This window comes from Balaenoptera acutorostrata, chromosome 12 (assembly GCF_949987535.1).
Source record: "Balaenoptera acutorostrata chromosome 12, mBalAcu1.1, whole genome shotgun sequence".
NCBI lineage: Eukaryota > Metazoa > Chordata > Mammalia > Artiodactyla > Balaenopteridae > Balaenoptera > Balaenoptera acutorostrata.
Window position 1 is genome coordinate 35,489,341 of NC_080075.1, and position 18,126 is coordinate 35,507,466.

Consider the following 18,126-nt stretch of genomic DNA (forward strand, 5'->3'; position numbering starts at 1 on the left):
CACCCCTCGCATTTCCTCCCTCACGGGGCACCCTCGTATTTCCTCCTTCCCCTCCCGGCCCTGCCTCTCCCCTCTTCACCCTCCCACCCCGCCCGCCTGCAGCCACATGACAGGAAGGGCTCCGCCACACGACGTCACCAACGTCCGCGCCCCCGCCCCCGCGCTCCCCCCGCCCCGCACGCAGGGGGCGACCGGCGGAGGGGCGAACGTGGTCGGCGCGCTCCGAGCTCCCCAACCAGAGCTCGCCAGAGCGCCGCCACGGCGGCCGCCGCCGAGCCGGCGCGCGGGTTCCCGGATGTGCGGCGCTCGCAGAAGCCCCGCCCCCGCTGCCGGCTCCGCGCGCGCCCCCGCCCTCCGCCCAGCGCGCCGCTGCGCTCCGCTTTCCCCTCCCTGTCCCGCCCTCCCCCTTTTTCGTGCCTTGAGGTTGCGGGTCAGCGCGAGCCACTGCAGTGAGTCCGTTACGGCTCCTGCGCGGGCGCGAGCACGAGCGCGAGGCTGCAGCCCCCGAGCCTCCTGGCCCCCTTTCCCCCCCGTTTCTGTCTCTCCCCCTTCTCGCCGTCTCTCCTCCCGCGCTCTCCGTCTCTGAATCTCGACCTTAATTTCTCTTCTCCCTGCCCGATCCCGCGTGCCCAGTCACCCGGCCGGCGCGGTCCCCGCGGCGCCGCCTCCCCTCCCCCAGCCCGCACCCCCTCCCCCGCGGGCGTCCCGAGGGCCGCAGCCGCCCCAGCCGACCGTAGTTGGGCCGCCGCCGCCGCCGCAGCTTCCTGCGGGAGCCAGTCTGAGCGCCGACACTCCTCCGCGCGAGCGAGCCGCCGACCGCCCAGCAAAATGGTGAGCCTTTGGCTTCCCCACGCACCATCGCTCCCCGCCCGCCGCTTCCAGGGGCGGGGGCGGGGGCGAGTCCGGACGCCCCGGGGCGGCTTCCCCCAGTGGAAAATTCGAGAGACCCGAAAGAGCCCCAGCGGCCCGGGGGCGGCGGGCGGCCTATTGACAGCACGGCGGAGCCCCCGCCGCCCGCCCCCGGGCCTCCGCGGGGCGCCCCTCCGCACCCCCCCCCCCACGCCCCCGGGATTCCGCCCCGGCCTTGACCCCCCGCTGCCTGGGCCATCCGCTCCGGACAGTCCTCAGATCGGCCTGCCTTCCGTTTCTCCGGATCCTCTTCCACGTGGAGCCCCCCCTCACCCCCAGACTCACTCTCTCAAGTTCGGGGAGATTCCGGAATCATATGGAAATCATGTGTGGCAAATGGCCCTTTATATAAGACCCAGTTTCTCTCCAGGGCTGCTCTTTCTCCCACTCATACTCTGTTTTCAAGCAACGAGCCTTGGAAGGAATCCTGCCTTACTTCCCCCTCTCCAGGTCGTGTTTATTTCACTGCTGTTTGCAAACGTACGAGGTTTTTTGTTTCTTGGTTGTTTTTCGCTGCTGCTTTACTCTGCAGTGGCGAACCGGAGAGGTCTAAGGTGTAGATTCATGAAAACAAGTCTAAACTCGGTTTGTGATAAACGGAGATACTTGTTTTTTAGTGCTTACTTACTGCCAAGGGTTTTTCGTTTTCTTTGTTACCTTCCTAAGTCTCTCCTGTGCTGGTTGTTTTTGAATCATGGCGATTTAAATTTGTCTTTCCTTAGCCTCACATTAATCCCTAGGTAGAATTCACTGCTGTAGTGTTTCCGACCGACGCTAGGGGTGTGTCTCCCGCCTCTGTCACTGTAGCCAAGAAATCAACGACACTCTTTTAGCCTGTTACCCTACCGGTTTTCTCGCTCTGGCTAGCCGGTGCAGTTTCCTCTTTGTAATCAAGAATTGCATGCATAGTAGAAAAAGTTTGCAGTGCTTTTTCATCTATATCAGATATCCAAACAGGTGATTTGGTCGTTAGGCTTTTTCTATAAGTCTTTAAACAGTTGTCCGAAGATTTTTCGACGGATTGCTTGGCGTAATGTCTTGCACCTTGTAATTGCATTTATTTCACCTTGTATGTAGAATTTAAGCATTTCAAAATAGAGCGGTGGGTGAGTGAAGAGAGAAATTCTGTGGACTTCAACTTGGGATCAGTTTGTGTGATTGGGGGGGAAGAAAGTGACATTAGTCAAGTAAGTCAGCTTTTATTTTAAAACAGGACAAATGATTAAGTGCACCTATTAGTGTCCTTAAAATTCAGATTAGGAGCAGACTTGATTAGTGGTTTTGGTATGTAGAGGAAGTTTTACCCTGCCAACTTTGGAGGCAGCTCAGAGACGATTTTGGCCTTCAGAGTCAAAACTTAGGCTTTTCGAGACTTACAGAAAACAAGTTAGAGCGGAGCCATTCATAGTGCAACCTTTTTTTTTTTTTTTTTGCATAATCTTTTGGAGTTATGAATTGAACTTTAGTGCTTTAATGCAACTTCTTTATACACGTATTTTACCTGAAGGTCCAGATATTGAAGATCTTTGTCCAGTGTTTTTACCTTTATTTATAAATGATACATTTTGAGGAACAGTGACCTAGTCTTGTTGTTTATGCAGTGTATAGCAGAATGATCTGCTTTCCAAATAGTTTTTTTTTCTTGAACAACAGGCTGAATTTTGAAAATTCTCTTTTAGGTCTTAAATTTATCTTCCTGATACTCAGTGTTCCCTTATTTTTCAAAAATATTTTAAAATCACTGTATGAGATTTTTTTCTTCCAGGTCATTATTTCTCTCTTCTTTACAGTTTCCTTTTTAGTATTTATTTTCTGATTCACTCTTGGCTTTTTTTTCCTACTGTCCTCTCAATAACATTTCAGGACATAATTTGTTGTGACAGTGGCCCCTCAACTTTCAGGATTATGTTGGTCTGCTGAATATAGCACTGGTTCGAAAGTGTCAGGACCGTAGCTCAACTCTGCCATATGGAATATTGATTAATTCAAATAAATTGGACTTTGGAGTGATCTGGTTCATTTATCTTGTTAATTGGGCATACAGTTCTGAAAACTTTCATTCCCTTTGGAAAATCTTTATAACTTTTACTAAGTATTATGGGCATACATTTTTGTCAACAGATTTTAATTTATGAATATCAGTGATTAATTCAAGTAAGGGGAAAGTAAAAAGGCTTAGAGATTGAATTGAGCTTATCAAGAATCTTTTTTGACAGGTATTAATTTTACTTGCTACCTTAAAAGTAGCCTACTTCTTTTTTTTCCTGTTATATCCCTTCATCTCTATTTGGGTCTTATTAAACTGTTGAGCAGGTGGGTTGAAAATTATGCATATGCATATAAAAATGTGAGTACTGAGCTCCAAAGAATTTTTCTTCAACCATTAATGGTCAGTTGTCTGTGATTAAATAAATAAATGGATGTTTGTTTATTGAAATAAATATATCATCACAATATTTTCTGTAGGTAGGTATGTATAGTTTTAGATAGAGTACTTCAGTGTTACTGACACACAGAGGTAAAATAAGAATAAAATAATCGAGTAGAATGTTTAGATCGGTGTGATTGAAAACAGTCTCTCAGTAATTTTTGAAGGAGTAAATTTTGTAGGGGCATTTTTAGAAACAGTTAACTTTTTATGTATCAGATGTAGTTTTTACTATATCATTAGTGTAACTCAGAAATATGACCAGGTTTTTTGGTATCTTTTTTTCGTTGGAATAGGTAATATAAATTTTGTTTTAGATGCATATATGAACATAGTGCATAAATAATTAGCTGTTCTTTTAAGTTTTGTTTCTTAGGCCAACCATACATTTCATAAGTGACCTTTTTTATGTTTTTGTGTTTTCAAACTTTGTATTACAATTATCTCCACCATCTGTAAATAGAACCAAAAACACATTTATTGCTGTCTACAATAACTGCACTTGGAGTTGTACACAGCATATTTTAGTTTGGATTCTCTGACCAAGAAAGGCTACTTGAGAAAAAAGCAAGCAACCTGTCTTATGGCCAGCAGAATTAAAATTCACGTCAGTCATAAAGAGAAAATTTCTCCATTTACTATGTCCCATAGTGGTTAAGAAAATAAAAGGGTTCAGAGTACAAGGTAAAGAAGCTGACTAAGGGTCAGTCAGCAGTGAGAGAGGGACAGACAAGTGTGGGAGGATCAGGCATCTGTCACAGGTTGTAAGGCAAGCAAAAGTACAAGGCAGTGTAAGAAGTCAGCTTGGGCCAGGAGGATTAAGTGAGTCAGACAGACCCTGGGCCCAGACTCGGGGCAGTTTGCAGGGATTCATTCAGATGAACAAATACTTGTAGATTTTGTTTGCATTTCACTGGTTACCCTGCCAGGTTGTGGAGGATATCAGAATGATTAAGGCAGGTTTCCTCCCTTCATTTAAGTAGAGAGCATAAGACAACTGCCAATAGGTGTGAAAGAAAGTTAGCATGTTATCATATGAATAATATGTACAAAGCTGGACAGAAATTGAGGAAAGCGCAAAATCAGTTTCTTTTGGGATTAGGGGAAGTTTTATGAAGGAGGTGACAATTGAGCTGGGTCTAAGAAGGTTAGCATTGCAGGAGGCAGAGTTGGAGGTAGCTAGGAAAAGACTCTAAATCCTGGAGCTAGGAAGAGACAACACAGATTTGGAGCACTGACACTCAAAATGGGATGCCTGGACAGCATCTGCATCATCTGGGAACCTGTTAGGTACCACCCTGAACCAGCTGAATCTATAACTCCGGGGCTGGGGCCAAGCAGTCTAGATTTATATACCTCTGGGTAATTCTGATCTATGCTAAATTTTGAGAGCCACTGTTTAGAGAATAGCATGGAATGTATTTATTTAAATTTTAGTTGAGTGTCTGTTAATATACCTAGCATTGACTATACAAACAGAAGACATAATTATAGTTTCCAAGGAACTTAATCGACTAGGTGAGCAAGACAATTATTATGCAGTGTGATATGTGCTATTAACAAACTAAACATGGGGTGCTGTAAGAGCACATGGCAGGGGAGAGGTGTAATGCAAACTGAGGTGGGGATTGGATGGAGAGATGAATGAATGTCACTTGAAGAAAGCTTCATGGAAGAGATGGTGCCTGAGCTGAGGCTTAAAAGGATGAATATTTAGCCAGTGGGAAAGACACTCTAGGTAGAAAGCTTTATGTTTAAAGCCACTGAGGCATGAATATATAAGCCAATTCAGCATGGCTGGAGAGTAGGGGGGTAGGGTGGAATGGAGAGAGAGGGTGGTCAGGTAGATTGATGCAGGATCCTAGAAGAGTTTGCATATTACATGAAGGAATTAATTTTTTTTCCTTGAAGCCTGTGGGAAGTTATTGTTTTTAAGCAGAATGACATCATCTCATTTACTGTTTTAGAGAGATCAATCTTATGGTCATGTGGATAAAATAGGATAGCTGATTGTAGACATGGGGACCAATTAAAAAATTATTACCGTAAAGTGAGATATTAAGGACCTGAAAGAATGTAATAACAGTGCAGATGGAGAGGAGGGACCAGGTATGAGACACATTTAGGAGGTAGAAGATAGGACTTGGTGTCTTGGATTATGGGGAAGGAAGGGGTGAATCTTGCTGTGGCTTCTGGCTTGGGTGACTGGATAGATAATACTGCCATCCACTCAGCAAATATTTATCAAGAGCCTATGTACTTGGGTAAGATTTGATTCGAGGGATACACTAGAATGCTATTCCGCCCTCAAGAAACATCCAGCTTTCTGGGATGACTGTTGTTTCATCTCTAGTCTTCTCTTATCATTTGGTAATTAATGCTTAGAATGCTATGTTGCAAGAGTCTAAGTTCAATAAGATAGAGTGTTGTGAAATATGAACAGTGCCTGCCGCATAGATATCATGGTCTAGGAGGTAGCAGAAGGAACCTGACAGCCTGGAGGTAGGAAGAGGCAGCATATGTTTGAGCAGTGATTCTCAGAATATGGGTCCTGAACTAGCAGCATCCGCATCATCTGGAGCCTTGTTGGAAATGCACATTCTCTGTCTAGGAGACACAGGAGAAGTAGATCTGGAGGAGTGGTGATGATTTCTACCTTGCACATGGTGAATGTAAAGTAGTCATGGGGGGGCTTCTCTGGTTGCGCAGTGATTGGGAGTCTGCCTGCCAATGCGGGGGACACGGGTTCGGGCCCTGGTCCGGGAGGGTCCCACGTGCGGTGGAGCGGCTAGGCCGGTGCGCCACGACTGCTGAGGCCCGCGCGCCTGGAGCCTGTGCTCCGCAGCAGAGGAGGCCGCCTCGGTGGGAGGCCCGCGCACCGCGGCGAGGAGTGGCCCCCGAGGAGTGGCCCCCGCTCGCCGCAGCTGGAGAAAGCCCGCGTGCACCAACGGAGACCCAACGCAGCCAAAAATAAAAATAAATTTATTTAAAATAAATAAATAAAGTAGTCATGGGTCACCTAGGTGGATATGACCAACAGGTAATTGGCTATATCTGGATCTGGAAGAGAAATCTGGGCTTATATTAAAGATTTGAGTGTTGTGTGTATTTGTTCAAGGTAGTAGTTGAAGCCATGAAACTGAATGAAATCCCATAGAGAAAGAACATAAAACGATAAGAGAAGAGGACAAACCCTAAAGAACCCTGCATTTAAGAGGCAGGTAGAAGATGAGGAACCCGTCAGTGTTGTCTGAGAATAAATAGGTAGTTGGAAAATTAGCAGAGTGATGTCATATTTAAAGGAGTCAACAGTGTCTAGATTTTGCAGAGATCAGGAAAGTCCCAATGTCAGTATTCTTTAGAGTTAGACGAGAAGCCGGGAGAGGGAGCTGTGAGGAAGAGGATGATTGGTGGAATGAGCCCTAGAAGTGGTAGAAAGAAGATGGATAAAAGGAAAGGAGGGACATCAAAAAAGAGGGAAAAAAACAAGGTGAGGAGAGTAGGCCATGACGACAGGTATGTTTTAATAATGGAGTTCAAACTAGGTGACCTAAAATCACCTCAGCAACTGGGAATAGTTTGAGGCAAGATCATCTGCTGAAGTTGAGACTGAGGCTGAGGTGAATGAGGTGAGGTTGAGGGTGAGGAGTATGGAAAACGATTATAATATAGATTTTGAAAGATTTGATAGGCAGTTAACAGGGTATTAAGTAAACCTTATTAAATAGTAGGTGGACCCAGGACCTAGGAAATTAATCTAGGAAACAGGAGTTTTAACAAGAAAAGAGCTTAATACTTTGTCAGTCTTTGCGTTAGTAATTTCTGATCAAATTACATAGTTCTAAAAGGAACTGTTTTCTGAGTTCAGGTTTTATGGTAAGGGGAACATCTGGTTGAAGATTAATACTCTTAAAACTTTTTAAAAGTTCTAAACACACAAAACTTCTAAACACACAATACATTTGCTTAAAAAATAATACCACACTGAAAGGTATACAATGGAAAGTCTTTCCTGGCCATCCATTCTCCTTGTGTTGATCATTGTTAAGTTTCTTGTATATTCTTCCAAGTTTTTTTTAGTGGGTTCCCCCCATCCTTTTTTTTTAAGCTATGCCAGTGTGTGGATTTATTAATTTTTTATAATTTTGCTTTTGTTAAGTAAGATTACAAAGGTCAGACTTAAAGAGATTTTTAATGATGTCATGCTCTAGTTTACAAATTACAGTCAGTTTTATTCCAAAGTTTTGAACCATCTTTGAAATGTAAGCATTGAGTCAAAAACAATTCAGCATAATTTTTAAAATTAGTTAGCAATTTCATAATGGTTGAGGTTGGTACTTCAGCTAGGGTCTGAACTATGTCAGTATTCTTATGAAATTACTCTAGGGAAAATACTATTTTACTAGAACATTTTTTGTACTTATTTTCCCACTTAGCACCTTATTAACAACATGGGTAATGATTTTTTAAATTAAAAAGAGAAAATGATCTCTGAAGTGTAGTGGAGAAAGCATCTATTTTATTTCAAGCTTGCCAGATTAAAATTTCTTCACTTTTGCCCTTCCAACTAAACTTTTTATTCAACAGTCCATATTCACTTTCTCCCTTTGCTGATTTTTCCTTGGACTCCCATGTCCACTTTGTGGTCACGGGTTGACAGTACTTGTAGCTAATGTATAGATCTGGTGCAGGAATGAAATTTTGAAATGAAATGTGACTAATTAATGTTTCTGGGTTTGTCTTTGGTTTTTATAGTCTTGTACTGTAAAAATATTTAAAACATTTGAAGATTTCTATAGGAAATCCTTTAAAGTTTAGCACAGGTAATTCAGCAAGTCATAGGTTCTTATAGGTTACTTTCTCAGAGTATTGTTTTGTTAGTTAAAGCCCTTTCTTATCAGTATCATCAGGAGGGCCACGTGGTAGCCCCATTGCTATCCCAGAAAACATTTCTGTAAATGAGATAGCACTTTGACTTGTGTTCTAGGAGCATTATTAAATTCATCTGTGCTCTAGCCAGGTCTCTCTTGACTTTTGTGAACAATACAGAGAATTCATTTTTACTTGTATGTTAGAATTAGGTATGCAGGACTTCCCTGGTGACGCAGTGGTTAAGAATCTGCCTGCCAATGCAGGGGACACAGGTTCAAGCCCTGGTCCGGGAAGATCCCACATGCCACGGAGCATCTAAGCCCATGCGCCACAACTACGGAGCCTGTGCTCTAGAGCCCGCAAGCCACAACTACTGAGCCTGCATGCCACAACTACTGAAGCCCGTGCACCTAGAGCCTGCGCACCTAGAGCCTGTGCTCCTCAACAAGAGAAGCCACCGCAATGAGAAGCCCACGCTCGCCGTAGCTAGAGAAAGCCCGCGTGCAGCAGCGAAGGCCCAATGCAGCCAAACATATATACATACATACATACATACATAATTTTATTAATTAAAAAAAAAAGAAGTATGCAGTTTAAAACCTAGGGATGAGAGTGTGAAGCACAGGCACCTACAAAAAGAGTCAAGCCTTTACCATTGGCATTGTTAGAGCTGTCTGTTCGCACTTTTATTTATTTATACTTTATCTAGTTTCAGGGATGGTTTTCTTTCATATGCTCCTGAGTGCAGTGCCACAAGCAACCTCCTATTATAGGCATGCAGTAAGCTGGCATCCAGCTTATTGCATGCCAGCTTGTAAGGCAGTCTTTAATTATTTGCTTATAAGGTAATCTTTAATAAAAATTAGAATGTCAGGAAAAACAAGGGCTAATAGGCAAATAAGGGAAAGCTGTGATTTTATGTGTGCTCACGTTGCAACTGTTTTCCTAATAAATAGAATTTCATGAATTATAAACTAGCTCATAGTAATCTTTCTCAAATAGTGAATTTATGAATGACCACGTATACTTCAGCTCTGCCTTCCTGTCTAGCTGTCATTCTTTCTTTACCATCATACTTTTGACTCATCTGTATTTGCTTATTTTCTTGTTTTTCAGTCTGCTACAGTCTAGATCTGTGATGTCCAGTTCAGTAGCTGCTAGCTATGTGTGGCTATTTAAACTTTAATTAAAATGAATTAAAATGAAATAAAATTGTGAATTCAGTTCTTCACAGTATCTACGTTCCAAGTGCTCAGTAGCTGCTTGTGGCTAGTAGTTACTGCATTAGCGCAGATATAGAAGATTTCCAGCATTGCATGAATGTCTGTTAGATAGCGCTGGTCCAGAATGATTACGCATCTGCATTTCACTGAAACTTTCGATGTTGGCAGTACTCTTCTAATTATCAGCATGAAGTTGGGAGTTGGGAAGATTTGACTTTATTTTCTGGTTCTGCCATTTTCTAGCTAAGTGACCTTGAGCAAATGCTATAAACTCTCTAGACCTTGTTTAGTACATGTGTAAAATGGGAATCACAGCACCTGAGATAGTGGTGACAATAGAGAGTGTCTGGAAATCACTCATTAAATGTATTTGGTTCTTCATTCTTCTTACTTGACTTCTTTGTTATGTTGGGCCTTGTAGGGAACTCTTCAAATTCTCTCCTCTTTTGGCTTTTGTAATGTTTTCTGCTAGTGGCTCCTCTACCTCTCTGACCATTTTTGATCTTTGTTGCTTGCCTCTCAGCTTTGGTCCAGGGCCCTCTTAAATATGATTGTATCACTTTCCCATTTAAAATCTCATACATTGTAGAGACTGAATCCTTAATATGATTGTATCACTTTCCCATTTAAAATCTCATACATTGTAGAGACTAAATCCTTAGCATAGCCTGTAGACTTCATTCATTCTACTTGCTGTTTACTTCAGCTTCTTTCACCATGTTCTGCTTTCTCTCTATACTATAGCCACTTAAACCTTACATTTATTCAGTATTTTATGCTATGTTTGTTCTTCCATCTGTTTATTCTACTCTGAGAGCCTTTTGCATGGACTATGTTTGGAATGCCTCGAAAGTCCCTCAAGTAAGTGACTGAGTCTCCCACCCCCGTGCCAGGTCAGGCCATGTTCCTGTGTTATACTCTTTTAGTACCTTTTATGTCTTTGTAGCACATGATTGATTAGCTCTATAGGTGTTTGGCTGTTTTCTGTCTCCCCATGATATAATGTGAGTTCTGTGGGAGTGGGCATCATGGCGGGCTTGTTCTTCCCTCTTATGCACCCCTAACTGCCAGTGTAGGCGCGTATATATTATATAAATAGTTACTGAATGAGTGAATTGAGTAAATGCATGAATTCTTTGTTTATTCTCAAAGTTTCATCATCTCCTGTGTACTGATGATTCATATTTTCAGCCCACATCATTCTCTTCTCTAGTCCAGAGTTCTAACTGCTTACTTGATATTTATCTAAATAAGGATGTCTGTAAGACGCCTCAAACTCAGCGTAACGAAAACCACATGCATTATATTATCTTCATATTCATGCTTCATTATTCCCTAATTTTTCTTAACGGAAACAGTATCTGTCCATTTACCCCTATATGGAAACCTGGTATATACGTTTTACTCCCCTTCACTACTACCTAAAGCAATCATCAGTTACAGTCTGTACTAAAATTATGACACACAACACCTCCTGACCTGGTTTGGAGGTGGGAGGCTTAGTCACTCACTCGAGGGACTTTTGAGGCATTCCAGTCTGGCTCACATACTGTCCATAAAGAAGAAAATGTACTTAACAACGTTCCCAGCATATTAATGCTTCCTGCCGTAAGCAGTGGCAGCTGAATCTAAAATACACTAACACAGCTGAAAGCAGCAAGCTACTGAAGAACAGAGTTCTGTATACTCTATCCATATACCACATTCTTCCTCTTGACTGATTTTGGCCATTTATCTGTGTTGAAAGAATTTATTGCGCATTTCCCCCAGATGTTTGTGCATTTTTTCTGTTTCTGTAACTTAGCTTCAAATACCCTTTACACTTTTTTCTATTACGTTTGATCCTCGAACAACGTGGGCTTGAACTACGTGTGTCTACTTACTTAACACGCGAATTGTTTTCAATAACTACAGTACTGCGAACGTGGGGGTTGGTTGAACCTGCTGATGCGAACCGCGGATACCAAGGGCCGACTATGGGGCTGGAGCATCTGCGGACTTTGGTGTCTGTGGCAGGTACTGGAAGCAATCCCTGTGAATGCTGAGGGACAGCTGTACTTTGTTTGAGCTGTGCCTTTAGAAAGTGCCAGGCTTATTAGTTACTTAGCACATCTTTAACTATGTTAATATGCTTATTAGGATTCTTGTTGGTTTTGTTAATACTCTGGTTACAGAGTTGCACAGGTTTCGAGTGTCTGGCTTCCAACTCTTTTCCTTAAGCCATGTTATTTTTAATGTGCGATTGTTTGTTTTAATGTGTAGTTTTAAGAACATGGAGATTTTTCAGGAACATAAGTATCATGTTATGGTAAGTGTGTCCTGTCATTTAGATCCCCAAATATCTCTTGAATCAAACTCTTCTTTATCCCCGCTGCCACTGGCATCATTGCAGTTTCATTTATTTCTTACCTGGACTATTTCTATAGCCTACTTGAGGCTTTGCTCTTTTTACCTCCAAGTTCTTCTTCATTCTGTCTTCCATACTGCCACTAGTTTTTCTTCTGAAAAGGAAATCTAGTGTCACTACCTTATTTAAAAGTCAGTGACATCTTCAGAAATAAACATTTAAACTCCTTTTCATGGCACTCATGTTCTGATCCTTATTTCTAGCCAGGCTTATGCTATAACCAAGTCAAACTACTTGGTTCTCAAATGCCTCATCATTTTTCACTTATTGGTGCCTTTGTATGTACTTTTTTTTCCATCTGCAATGTCCTTCCGCTTGCTTTCTCTGTCTGGCAAACATCAAGATCCTGTCCCAGTTGCATTTCCCAGCTCCTCCAGGCAATCAGTGGCCGTTTGTAAGTAACTGTCGTTATAGTACACCCCATATTTCATTGTGTTTCATTGCCTCCTCTCCCAAGCCATGGGCAGAGCATGCATTTTTATTCATCTTGGTAAAGCCAGTTCCCTGTGTAGTATCTCTCATGGAATGTAAATGCTAATGCAGGATGGGTAGGTAGGCACTTGTCCTGGTGGCTTGGGAAGCTAACTGAGGTGTAACTGAATTAGTTATATCTGTCGTCTAGGGATAGGGAGGTCTTTGAAAGTCCTGTGAGTAAACAGTTAGAAAGCACAAGTGTGTTAGGCACAACGGGAAAGCTACCACAAAGGAAACTGCTGTTGATTCTAAAAGTTATAGGACTCTTTTATGCTTTAAGATTCTTCTTACATATCTGAGTAAAGTGTCAGTTATATGTGAGAGTGTTACTTTCATTTGTTAAATGGTAAGCAAACTTTTTCATAAATAACTCTCAAAATTTATAAAGAACGTTTAATTTTGTTTACTTAAACTGATTTATCTTAACATTTTCTAGATGTATTCTAGAACAGCTGGTAAAGGGGGACTGAGACTCTAAATCTTTGATTTCTTAATTTAGCAAACATACTACACATATCAAACACAGTGTTAGGTGCAGAGATGTCAGGAAAAAATAAATAGCCCCAAAGACTTCACAGCATAGATTGAGTCAGGCATGTAGAGGGAAAAGTTTTAATACAATGTAAGTGCTTCAGTAGAGCTATTAGAAGGTGCTAGATTTCTTCTGGTCACTCTGCTTGCCCAATTTAAACTTAACATATAGCAGCTCTTTGGACATTTTATTATTCATTTTAGTCACATTACTCATGGAGTTGTATAATGTCAAGCAGTTATTTAAGTGCTGAAAGAATACTGTAATCATTTTGTTGTTGATTATGTTGCTTTTTTTTGAAGTGTAGTTGATTAACAGTGTTGTGTCACTCTGCTGCACAACAAAGTGACTCAGTTATACTACTCATGTAGACATTCTTTTTTAATATTCTTTTCCGTTATGGTTTATCGATTATATTGCTTTTAATGCATTATATTTGATACTATGAGACATACTATGATGTGGTGGAACACACATGGGATCTAGAATTGGAAGACCTATACTGGAGGATTATATATATATGTATCTGTAAAATGGCCACGAGACTGCCTGATTTAGAGTTCTGGTGGGTATTGGGTAAGTTAGTACCTAAGATGCTTGATAAAGTGCAAAATACTGTTTACATTTTTAAAAATCAAATTACTGAAAACTAGTATGTAGTGTTCTAGGCAGTTCTAGCTTTCATAATCACTTCATTCTAATTTCTGTATAGCTCTATCCAGTAGTGTGCTTACTGACAAAGTAGAAAATGTATCAGAATGTTTTGGATTACAAGTAACAGTATCCTCCCATCTAAAAGCGGCCTAAATAATAAGGAATGTATTATTTCACAGAATAAGAAGTCCAGAGCCAGACAGTTACAGGTGGTTTAGCAGTTCATCAGTTTCATCAGAGACATAGGTCCAGTGTACTTTAAAGCTCTGCATGTCAGGAGAGGGCTGTCATAATTTGACACTACCATCTGGCTGAAGAAGAGCAGGGAACACTTCCTCAAGTTCTCTCTATTAGAGAGGAAAAACTTTCTTGGCAAGTCTCATAGCAAGTTCTTTCTTAGGTCTCGTTGTGTTTTTCATGTTTCTTGCATACCACAAAAAAGACCGAATTCCTTATTCAGGCAGCTGAGCTTTTTTTAGCTGGCTAGCTTACTTTACATCACCAGAGGACAGGCCTTATAGTACTGAAAACAGCCTCATCAATATTTTATTTGGTACTCTGAACAAAAGTCGCAGATTTTTGATGGGAACATTGGCAGTGAGAATTATATCTGGCTTCTGATGTTATACTGTACCTCTTCCCTCACCAATACATAGCTGTCACCCCGTGTTGTCAGCCTCGTTAACACAGATATTTTCTGTACCAAGTTTACCATAACCAAAATCGTAGATCTGATAAGATACTTCTACCCAGAATATATAACAAATTCTTAAAACTAAACAATAAAAAGACAGCCCAACTAAAAAATGGGTAAAGGATCTGAATAGACATTTCTCCAGAGAAGACAAACAGATGTCCAGTAAACACATGAAAAGATGCACAACATCATTAGTCATTAGGGAAATACAAATCAAAACCACAGTGAGATACCACTTAACACCCCACTAGCACGGCTGTAATCAAAAAGACCAGGTAAGTGTTGAAGATGTGGAGAAATTGGAACCCTCATAACATTGCTGGTGGGAATGTAAATGGTTGTGGCTGCTTTAGAAAACAGTTCCTCAAAATGTTAAACACAGAGTTGCCGTAAGACCTGGTAATTCCATTCCTAAGTATATACTCATAAGACATAAAATGAAAAACATGTACACAAATGTTCCAGAATAGCCCCCAAAATGGGAACAGTTCAAATGTCCATTAACTGATGAATGGATAAATAAAATGTGGTATATCCATACAACGAAGCATTATTTGGCCGTAAAAAGAAATGTATTGATTTTTGCTTCAACATGGATGAATCTTGAAAATATTCTGCTGAGTAAAAGAAACCAGTTACAAAAGAACACATATTGTATGATTCCATTAATATGTAATATCCAAAATAGACAAATATGTAGAAGAGACAGAAAGTTAGATTAGTGGTTGTCTATGGCTGGGGTGAAGCTGGGAAATGGGAGTGACTGCCAGTGGATATGGACTTTCTTTTTGGGGTGATGAAAATGCTCTAAATTTAATTGTGGTAATGGCTGCAGAGCTCTGTCAATGTACTAAAAACCACTGAATTGTACACTTTAGATGGTTGAATTGTATGGTATATGAATTATATCTCAATAAAGCTATTATTTACAAAAAAAACCCTTACAAAGCTGTAGTAATCAAAACAGTATGGTGTTGGCATAAAAACAGACACATAGATCAATGGAACAGAATAGAGAGCCCAGAAATAAACCTATGCATCCATGGTCAATAAATTTATGGCAGAGGAACCAAGAATATAAAATGGGGGAAAGGACAGTCTCTTCTGTAAATGGTGTTGGGAAAACTGGACCACTATCTTACACCATACACAAAAATCAACTCAAAATTGTTTAAAGACTTGAACATAAAGCCTGAAACCATAAAATTCCTAGAAGAAAGCATAGGCAATAAGCTCCTTGACATCAGTCTTGGCCATGATTTTTTTGGATATGACACTGAAAGCAAAGGCAACAAAAACAAAAACAAGTGGGACTACTAAAAAGCTTCTGCACAGCAAAGGAAACCATCAACAAAATGAAAGAGACCTACCAAATGGGAGAATATATTTGCAAATTATGTATCCAATAAGGAGTTAATATCCAAAATATATAAAGAACTCATACAACTCAATAGCGTAAAAACAGTCTGATTGAAAAATGGGCAGAGAATCTAAATACACATTTTCCCAAAGAAGACGTACAGATAGCCAACAGGTACATGAAAATATGCTCAACATCACTAATCATCAGGGCGGTGCAAATCAAAACCATAACGAGATATCACCTTACACCTGTTAGAATGACTATTAGCAAAAAGACAAGAGATACCAAGTGTTGACAAGGATATGGAGAAAAAGGGACCCTTGTGCACTGTTGGTAGGAATGTAAATTGTTACAGCCACTATGGAAAACAGTATGGAGTTTCCTTAATAAATTAAAAATAGAACTACTGTATGATCCAGCAATCCCACTTCTGGGTATTTACTCAAAAGAAATGAAAAAACTAACTCAAAAAGATATATGCATCCCCATCCATTGTAGCATTTACAGTAGTCAAGACATGGAAGCAATCTAAGTGTCCATGGATGGATGGATGAAGAAATTGTGGTATATATATTTGTATATGCAATGGAATATTAGCCATAAAAAAGAAGGAAGTCTTGCCATTTGCAACATTATGGACAGACCCTGAGGGCATTTTGCTAAATGAAATAAGTCAGAGAAAAACAAATACCGTATCTCACTTATATGTGGAATCTTAGAAACAGAAACAAAACCCCAAAACCAAACTTATCAGTAACGGGTAACAGTTGGTGTTTGCCAGAGGCAAGGGGTGGTGGGTGGGGGAAATGGGTGAAGGTGTCAAAAGGTACAAACTTCCAGGTATGAAATAAACAACTCATGGGGATGTAATGTACAGCATGGCAACTATAGTTAATACTGTGTTGCATATTTAAAAGTGGCCGGGAGAGTAGATCTTAAAAGTTCCCATTATAAGAAAAAAAAATTATTAACTATGTATGGTGTTGGCTGTTAACTAGACTTATTGTGATCATTTTGCAACGTATACAAATACCAAATCATTGTGTTATACACCTGAAACTAATATAACGTTATGTGTCAATTACATATATCTCAATTAAAAAAAATACTTGAGGTGGTAGGCCTGATTTGGCTACCTAACAGATTATTACTTCTAATTTCTCCTGGAAAGTCATTTCTTCTATCTGACTGCACCTTCCTTATTTCTTCTCATTTTTATCATCTAACATCTTTCTGGATACTACAGTTTTTCATTCAGAATTTAAGTACCTGTGTCATATTGTCCCTCTAGGTTCCACTATCACTTTGTCTTCATGTAAACCCTTGCTTTAGCAACATTAATCTTCTCCATAACCCCATATACTTTCTCTCTACTAAAACTATATCCTATGGCCATAGGCAGGGTGGTCTCTTACCATAATCCAGAACTCTTCCACAGCTAGGACTTTATTTCCTCTGTTTTGAGATTATTTTCTCAATTATAATTATTGAGAATGCTATGACTTCAGAGTTTTCTGTTTTGGGATTGTGTGTGTTTTTAAATTAAAATATAGTACCAAATTAGTATTGTTCTCTACAAGAAGTTGTTGGACAGTTTGTTTCCATGTCAAGAATTCCATCCCTTTACTCCTCCTCTTCTCAGCTGTCTCCACCTATCTCACACCCTCTCATTGTCATGTTTCTGTGATTGTTACTACTGTGTTAGATATATGCACAACACATTTTTAAATGGCTATGTGTGAGTTGTCAGCAGCAAGCCACTTGAATTTAAGTGTTCTAAGTAGCGATGAAAACAGTTTCACTAACTTACTTCTTCTCTTGTATAATACAGAAAGGGTGTGGCTTTATGATATATTGGTAAGAATACTATGGGAATTATATTAGCTTGAGTTCAAATTTGATCTCTACTACTACCAAACCATGTGACCTTGTGCAAACTGTTTAACCTTGACATCCCATTTACCCAGAAGATTGTTCGGAGGATAAATGAGAAGGTATATAAAGTCTCTAACAGAGTACCCAGCACATAATACTTCTTTTTTTTTTTTTTTGTATTCTGTAATGTTAACTTTCCTTTTTCCATCCATGTTTATGTTCACAAAGCTAACTTTTAAAGATTGTTTTCTAGATCCATCAGTTTTTACCTTTAAAAAAATCCATTAGAACTCGACAGAGTAACAACATTTATTGTATTGCATGTTTAGTTTGTTTGTTTGTTTTCATGGAAAGACATTTTATTAGCAGTGTGTACATGTCAATCCCAATTGCAGGGACCTCCCTGGTGGTGCAGTGGTTAAGACTCCGGGTGGAGTTAGGTGCAGGATGTAATTCACACAGAGTCAGAGTGTTAGAGGTTAGCTTTGTGAAGGACAAATCTAGTTACAGATAATACAGATTAGTAACAGTTACAAGATAACTAGGATTGATTAACTCTTTCAGGCCAGTTTATGCTGCTTCCCTAGCCTGTTCACTACCCCCTTTATTTTCCTTGTTACCAGGAGAAGAGAAACCTCATTTCTATTTTTTGTTGCAACAGGAGCATTCCTTCTTCCATAATGTTAAATGTG

The 18,126-nt window shown here is 40.4% G+C and overlaps 1 protein-coding gene across 1 annotated transcript in view; it reads left to right on the plus strand.

The window, feature by feature from the left end:
• Positions 1-407: 407 nt before the first annotated feature.
• The window catches only part of PPP3R1 (protein phosphatase 3 regulatory subunit B, alpha), a 55,316-nt gene continuing 37,597 nt past the window's right edge, over positions 408-18,126 (plus strand). Inside the window, exon 1 of the mRNA XM_057558802.1 lies at positions 408-831. Within this exon, the coding sequence (XP_057414785.1) occupies positions 829-831 (3 nt within the window). The 5' untranslated portion in view covers positions 408-828. The remainder of the gene's footprint in view (positions 832-18,126) is intronic.